Source organism: Saccostrea cucullata, unplaced genomic scaffold, assembly GCF_032062105.1.
Source record: "Saccostrea cucullata isolate Sc308-1 unplaced genomic scaffold, CSIRO_AGI_Scuc_v1 ctg2534, whole genome shotgun sequence".
NCBI classification, from domain to species: domain Eukaryota; kingdom Metazoa; phylum Mollusca; class Bivalvia; order Ostreida; family Ostreidae; genus Saccostrea; species Saccostrea cuccullata.
The window spans coordinates 42,450-50,951 of NW_026935644.1; the positions used below are offsets into that span (position 1 = coordinate 42,450).

The following is an 8,502-nucleotide window of genomic DNA, read 5'->3' on the forward strand; positions in this document are numbered from 1 at the left end:
TCAAATTATAAGCAAAAACCAATTACGTAAGATATTACAAATCCGGAAAAAGATATAACATATCCTCCCTCCTTAATGTCAATGTCTGTAATATCTGCAAATGTCCTGATCAACTTAATCAAATGTAAATCAAAATCAATTAACAATCAAACTTACAATTGACTTACAACATAATTAAAGAATTCAAATTCATGCAATTACAATTATTCACATGGTGAGGATTATTATGCCTCAAAACACAATTAACACAAATAAAGATCACTCGGCAATCAATCGCTTTGTTGGTTTTCGGTCGCGCACAGGGTAACGTCGTTCACAAGATGGTGGTGTCTGTGTAACAATCTGTTTTGGTACGACATGAGGTTTGCCTCCAGTTGAACGATCTGCGCAAGGTATGTTACGATTGGTACTTTGTGTTGCACGACTTGGAATTGTCGGTGTCCCAGGTGAAATGGTATCATTTGTAGGTGGTGCAGCATATATCTCATTCGGAACTACTGACTTAGAATCTAAAGTGTCCGTAACTGTTCTTTCTCTCATGTTTTCTGATGTTCTCCTCATTTGGTCTATGTGCCTACGCCACACTCCTCCTTCCTCGGTTTTGACCTGGTAAGTCAACGGTCCTAGACTGGCTATAACAGTGGCATGAATCCATGGTGTTTGTCCCCTGTAATCTCGTACCATGACGGGTTGTCCAATGGTAAATATGCGCACGCTGGATCCTGTATGTCTTGATAATTTCATGTTGTCCTGCTTCAGATTTACTCTGTCACTGATGTCAGGTTTCAAGAGATCCAGACGTGTCCTTAAGTTTCGTCCGATGAGTAATTTGGCAGGTGTCTCCCCTGTAGTAGCGTGGGGGGTAATGCGATATGTCATTAGGAATGAGTTGATTTCCTTGTTTGTGATTTTATTATGCTTCTTCATGGCAGTTTTGAAACTCCTAACAAAGCGTTCCGCAAGCCCATTCGTACGCGGGTGGTAAGGTGAAGATGTCACATGCTTCACTCCGTTTTGTCGTAGGAAACCCTTGAATTCATCTGCAATGAATTGTGGTCCGTTGTCAGAAACTAATGTCTTAGGTAGTCCAAGACGTGAGAAGATATCTCGTAAAACGTTGACTGTTGCTGTAGATGTTGTTGAAGACATAGGCACAACTTCCGGCCACTTTGAATGAGAGTCAACAACAATGAAGTACATGCGTCCTTTAAAAGGTCCGGCAAAGTCGACATGAATTCTCTCCCATGGTGAATTTGTCCATTCCCAAGGGTGTACAGGAGCAGTCTCGGGGTTTGGTAAGTAATGTTGACAATCTGAACAGCTCTGACACATAGCCTCAATATCAATATCGATGTTTGGCCACCAAACATGAGATCTAGCGAGACTCTTTGTCCTCACAATCCCTGTGTGACTTCTATGAAGTTCAGACAAAACTTCTCTTTGTAGTGTTTTAGGAATGATTACTCTGTTTCCCCAAAGTAGACAATTTTGGTGCACTGTGAGTTCCATATGTCTATTTCTGTAAAGTTTGAATTCGTTTCCCGAGGGAAAGTCCCGTGTACCTTGTAACACAATGTCAAGCACCTGAGATAAAATAGGATCACGTTGAGTCTCTTTTCTCACATGGTCACATGATACAGGTAAGCTTTCAAACTGTGATGAGTAGTAGATTGTGTCGATATCCTCATCTGTGGTATCGGTTATCGATGAAGTCAGCGGAAGTCTGGAAAGTCCGTCAGCGTTTCCATGGTTAGCTGTCTTCCGGTACTCTATGCTGTAATTATGGCTAGATAGGAATATAGCATATCGCTGGAGTCTAGCAGTAGTCATAGCAGGTAGCGATTTTTCTGGGTGAAAAATACTAACGAGCGGCTTATGGTCTGTAATCAGTGTAAACCGGCGCCCATAGAGGTAGGTATGGAATTTTTGTACTCCCCAGTATATACCTAATGCCTCCTTATCTATCTGGGAATATCCCTTCTCTGCCTTTGTCAACGAGCGAGAAGCAAATGCGATGGGACGTTCAGCTCCATCCTCAAAGACATGTGAAAGTACGGCACCAATTCCGTATGGCGATGCATCCGTAGCTAAACGAACAGGTAATGAAGGGTTGTAATGGCACAAAACTTGTTCTGATGTGATAAGTTCTTTCACTTTCACAAATGACTCTTCACATTTGGATGTCCATGTCCACTTCCTGTTGTTCTGTAATAACTCATTTAGCGGTCCAACCACTGTAGCAAGGTTTGGCAGAAACCTATGGTAGTAATTCAACAGGCCCAAGAATGAGCGCAGTTGAGACACATTTTCAGGTTTTGGTGCATTCTTGACAGCATTTATTTTGTCACTGGATTTATGTAAACCATCTTTGTCTATTACATGTCCACAGTAACTTATTTTGTCCTTAAAGAATTCACACTTCTCCAGATTTGCTCTTAGACCGTGTTGTTCAAGTCTCTCGAGCACAAGACTGAGATTCTGTAAGTGTTCTTCATCTGTCGAGCCTGTAATAATCATGTCGTCCAAAATGCATTTAGTTTTTGGAATGTTTGCAAGGACTTGGTCCATGGCTCTTTGCCAGATGGCAGGAGCGGAAGCGATTCCGAAGGGAAGTCGGTTAAAGCGGAAAAGTCCCTTATGTGTGTTAATGGTAAGCAAGTTCTTTGATGCGTCATCCACTTCCATCTGTAAGTACGCCTGCGTTAAGTCAATCTTGCTAAATTTCTGTCCTCCGCTAAGGGACGCAAAAATATCTGCTATCTTTGGTAATGGATATTGTTCGATTTTCAAGGCAGGATTAACTGTCACTTTGTAATCACCGCAAATTCTGACTTTGCCGTTTGCCTTTGGTAGGGGTACTATTGGGGTTGCCCAATCACTAAACTCGATAGGTGAGATGACGCCTTCCTGCTGTAATCTGTTGAGTTCCTCTTCCACCCGAGGTCTGAGGGAATATGCCACTTCTCTGGCCTTGTAAAATTTTGGTCTCACACCATCCTGCATTGTAAGTTTTCCTTTGATGTCCGACAGTTTTCCGATTCCTGGTTCAAACACTTTCTTATGTTTCTCGAGAATTTCCCGAACAGTCATTTTCCCGGAAATGTTCCGTTTGTCACTCGATAATCTAATTGATTTGATTTCCTTCCAATCAAGTCGTAGAAATTTCATCCAGTTTCGTCCCATGAGTGTCGGTCCTTCCTGCTTCACAACAAGTAAGTCCAAAGTTTCACTCTGTCCATTCAAATCGACCTTGACCTGCACTTTACCAACTGGACGGATCTGCTCCCCACTGTAAGTCTTTAAACGAGTATCTGTATCCTCTAGGGTGTATGACTTGAGGAATTTGTCCAACGTAGTCTTAGAGATGATCGACACAGCAGACCCTGTGTCAACTTCCATAGGAATGTCAGATCCTGCAATTTTAGGAGTCACAATGATTGGGTCTATCGAGACTTTGTTTACATCTCTGTAGTAGCTTGAGAAATGCAGCAGATAACCACCATTATCTTCATAGTTGTCGATTCCATACTCATCTGTATCAACGTAATTTAATTTTCCCCCGTTTTCACGCTTCTTCTTCAGACACACTCTCTCCAAATGTCCAACTTTTGAACAATACCTACATTTTGTGTTTGTGTGTTTACAGTCATTTGCTCTGTGTTCCCCTCCGCATCTGTAACATTTTCCCTGTACTGGTTTGGGTAGTGGTCTTGGTTTCATTTTACCATAGTTCGTTTTCTTTGTTTTATTCACAGAAAGTTTATTTACACTTTCACGTTTTCCCTGTAATTCTAGTGCGTCGCGACTAGCCGTTTCCATGGCGACAGCTGTCTGAATAGCTTTTTCTAAATCCAACTGCGATTCGGCAAGCAGTCGTTTCTGGATGTGTTCCTGCTTTAAACCACATACAAATCTGTCTCTCAAAGTCTTACTCAACGAATCCCCGAAATTACAGTGTATCGCTAAACGACGTAATTCTGCCATGTAAACTGTCACGCTCTCCCCTGCAGCCTGATCTCGTTTATGAAAACGAAAACGTTCAGCAATTTCTGAGGGTTTTGGGCTTAAATGTGCTGTAAGTTTCTGAATGAGTTCGGCAAATGTCATTGTAGAGGGCTTTGTGGGTGCACATAAATTTTTCAACAATGTGTAGTATTTGGGCCCGATGATAGAAAGAAGTGAGGGTACCTTCAGATCCTCGTTCACATCGTTTGCAATAAAATACTGGCCCAGACGTTCTGTATACGACTCCCACGTTTCCAACGATTCGTCGTAAGGTCCCACCTTTCCGATGATCAATGCCATGGCTTATTGATGCTTCCGTTTTTAATCCTCGTCGCCAATTTGTTGGATAGTGATGCAGAGCACATGTAACACACAAGATGGCTGAATCCGAACTACTTTATTGAATTATTGCGCAATGTAATTAAGCATCAAATTATAAGCAAAAACCAATTACGTAAGATATTACAAATCCGGAAAAAAAGATATAACAATATCATGAAGTGTTTTATAAAGCAGTATGTATTTATGAAAATCTATTAATTCATATATAGTCAGCCAACCAAGTTTCACAAATAATGGTTGTGATGGAGCATCTGGTGCCACATCTAATATAATTCTTGCTGCTCTTTTTTGTAATTTAAAAACTCTTTCTATGCCAGCACCTGGAGCATTGCCCCATACAGTTAAGCAATAATTTAAAGATTGCAGAATGTATGCTGTTGTGAGATGTGTATTGTTTCATTATGTATATAATTATGACATTAAGTTTCTTGAACGTTCCAGAGTGGTTAACATGTTCGGTCATTTTATCTAGAACATTCTTAAATTTTGTGTATGTCCAGATTGTTCCAGTAATATCATGTTTTAACAATTTCTAGAATATTCTAGATTTATATTACTGTATAAATACCCTGTCAATTCGATGCATAGAGATACTTTGTCGTATAAGCACCATTGAGATACAACTGGGATATATTTTCACTGGGACATTGTGTGCAGCAACGGACACTCTGATGTATGTATTTTTAGATTCTTGCTAAGTTTGTACTTTATGTTTTATATACTTATTATATATTACTGTAAATAAATTATTGTTAAGTTTAAATTATGTTATTGATCTTTGCTGGCATTTAGGGATATTCTGACCCATAACAGAATTGGGGGCTCGTCCGGGATAAAGAATTTCTTGCACTTTTGCAGTTTATTGAACCGTTAAATTTAATTATAAGCCAGCAGAAATCAACATGGTGTTTTCGGTCACAGACTTTCTTAGTTCACCAAGTGTTCAGGTTTTTGATACGTTAAAAAAGGATGACTTGATCGCATTAGGTTTGCATTTTGGGTTAGATGTTAAATCCTCTCAGAGAAAGCAAGACATTAGAATTAAGGTTGCAAAAAAACTAGTAGAAGAAAACGTCTTTGAAAAATACGATCTTCCAGAATATACAGTTAAATCAGAGTTAGAATCTTATAAAATGTCAGAATTTCAGTATCAAGTAGAGTTAGAGAAAGTGCGATTTGAACGAGAAAAATTAGATAGAGAAGAGCCAGAAAGAGAAAGGGAAGAACGAGAGCGTGAACGGAAATTTGAATTAGACAAATTAGCAGCAGAAAGAGAAGAGCGAGAAAAAGAGCGTGAAATGAACTTTGAGTTAGAGAAATTAAAATTACAGCACAAACCACAACCGTCATTTGTCAAGAATGAATTCGACGCAGCAAAAAATATTAGGTTAGTTCCAAAATTTCAGGAAAAATCTGTAGACATTATTTTCCCCAATTCGAAAAAGTCGCAGAGAATCTTAAATGGCCACGAAATGTTTGGTCAACGATGTTACAAAGTGTACTGGTTGGCAAAGCAGCTGAGGTATACTCTGCACTAGGGGTAGCTGAGAGTTTAGACTATGAGAAGGTCAAAGCAGCAATATTAAAAGCATACGAATTGGTACCCGAAGCATATAGACAAAAGTTTAGAAAGTATAGGAAGTTTGATAATCAAACATTTGTTGAATTTTCACAAGAGAAAGAAGATTTATTCGATCACTGGTTTAGATCTAAGAAACTTGATAAAAATTTTGCTAATTTGCGCCAAGTCATCCTGGTAGAAGAGTTTAAGGAATGTGTTCCTTAAGATTTGAAAACACATTTAGAAGATAAGAATGTGAAAACTCTTGAAGATGCAGCAGTCATATCTGATACTTATGCTCTGTCTCATAAAAAGAATTTTGTATCAAGAGCTCAGACTAGCAGTAGTTCTACCAATTCAGACACATATAAAAAGAGTGGTTCAGGGTCTCAGTCTTTCACAAGTTCCCAGTTTCCATCCCAAGGTGGTTTTAAGTCCGGTCCAGGACGTGTTGAAGGATCGTCTGGAATAGGGTCGCTTCCTACTTGTAGTTATTGTAAGAAAAAGGGTCATCTGATCAGTGAATGCTTTAAACTTAAGAGAAAAAATGATTTTGATAAAACTCAACCACATGCTTGTGCGGCAGTTAGAGGTGATAGAGAAGCCTTAGTTTCGATTTGTTCTGACACTCCTGATGTCCAGGGTTCACAGTCCAGTTCTATTGATTCTATGGAGGATTATAAGCCCTTTATGTCTCAGGGATTTGTTTCACTCGGTGACTCTAGCGAAATAAAACCTGTCCAGATTTTGAGAGATACTGGTGCTGCACAGACGTTATTGTTAGAGGGCGTGCTTCCTTTGTCTGAGCAGACTTCTACTGGTGGGTCAGTTTTATTACAGGGTGTGGAGCTAGGCGTCATTGATGTTCCCCTGCATAGAATTAGTTTGAAGTCAGATTTAGTTACTGGACTTGTTATCGTAGGTGTTCGACCTACTCTTCCCGTTCCAGGCATTTCTTTGTTGTTAGGCAACGATTTAGCCGGTGGGAAGGTTGTACCTGATCCTATAGTTTGTGAGAAAATCACTTCCAATGTCATGTGCGATGATGAAGATGATGACATTTATCCAGCCTGTGCTGTTACTAGAGCGATGGCCAGAAGACGAGAAATGGAGGCAGACCATACTCAAGCCTTTGACGAGACGAATTCCTCTGTTGATATTGATTTGAATGACACTTTCTTATCTGACCTTAATGGCATTCAAACAAACATGGAACCACACTATATCAAGAAGCAAGAGAAGAAAGAACTGTTACCAAAATTTGGTGGTGAGGAAGATGAGTCAAATCTACCAGAAAGCCAAGACAAGGACATCATAAGCCGAGAGCAGTTACTTTCAGCACAACATAAAGACCTAGATATCATCCAACTAAGAAAGAGGGCATTACCACCAGAAGAGGCCACTAAAATTGGAGAATGCTTCTATATGAAAGATGGCATCCTTATGCGAAAATGGCGACCACCTGACGCTTCCTCAGATGAAGTGTGGCGTGTTGTTTACCAGATAGTGGTCCCAGCGGCTTATCGTCGAGATGTCATGAGTTTAGCTCAAGATACACCTATGGCAGGTCACTTAGGTGTCAATAAGACATATAATAGAATTTTGAGTCATTTTTATTGGCCTAAGCTAAGAAAGGATGTTTCGAAGTTTTGCAAGTCATGCCATGTCTGTCAGATGGTAGGTAAACCAAATCAGAAGATACCATCTGCTCCTCTCCAACCAATTCCAGCTTTTGGAGAACCGTTTAGTCGAGTGTTGGTGGATTGTGTAGGACCTTTGCCTAGGACCAGATCTGGAAACCAGTATTTACTTACCATTATGTGTACATCTACTCGATTTCCTGAAGCCATACCTCTTAGGAATATAAAGGCAAAGAGCATAGTTAAGGCCCTAACCAAGTTTTTCAGTTTTGTAGGAGCACCCAAGGCAATTCAGTCGGATCAAGGCTCAAATTTTATGTCGGGGTTGTTCCATGCAGCAAGTCATGCATGAGTTGGGTATAAGGCAATATAGATCAACTGCTTATCATCCTGAGTCCCAGGGAGCGCTAGAACGTTTTCATCAAACCTTAAAAACAATGTTGAAGACCTATTGTTACCAGTATGAAAAAGAATGGGACGAAGGGGTTCATCTTGTGCTATTTGCTGCACGAGAAGCAGTCCAGGAGTCTCTTGGGTTCAGTCCTTTTGAATTGGTGTTCGGTCATACAGTTAGAGGTCCTTTGAAATTGTTGAAGGAAAAGTGGCTGACTGAGACTAGTGATCTTAATCTTTTAGATTATGTGTCTGACAAAGATGCCAGAAATAGGGTGTTTAAGCCAGGTGATAAGGTTCTTGTATTTTTACCTATTCCTGGTCATCCTTTACAGGCCAGATTTTATGGCCCTTATGAAATTGAAAGCAAGATCAGTGATGTAAACTATGTAGTTAAGACACCAGGTCGACGTAAAGAGAAACGGGTTTGTCACATTAACATGTTAAAAGAGTATTTTGAAAGGTGTGACCGAAATTCTGTAAAACCAGTTTCCACTTTAGCCAATGCTAAGACTGTTCAAAATTGTATTGAAAGTGATACGAGTGTAGAAATGAATGAGA

General features: G+C 39.9%; 1 protein-coding gene across 1 annotated transcript; it reads right to left on the reverse strand.

Moving 5' to 3' along the window:
• Positions 1–258: 258 nt before the first annotated feature.
• Positions 259–4,305, reverse strand: LOC134243497 (uncharacterized protein K02A2.6-like). Its single transcript, XM_062725766.1, has one exon. It carries the CDS (start codon positions 4,303–4,305, stop codon positions 259–261), a length of 4,047 nt encoding a protein of 1,348 aa, XP_062581750.1.
• Between the last annotated feature and the right edge of the window lie 4,197 nt (positions 4,306–8,502).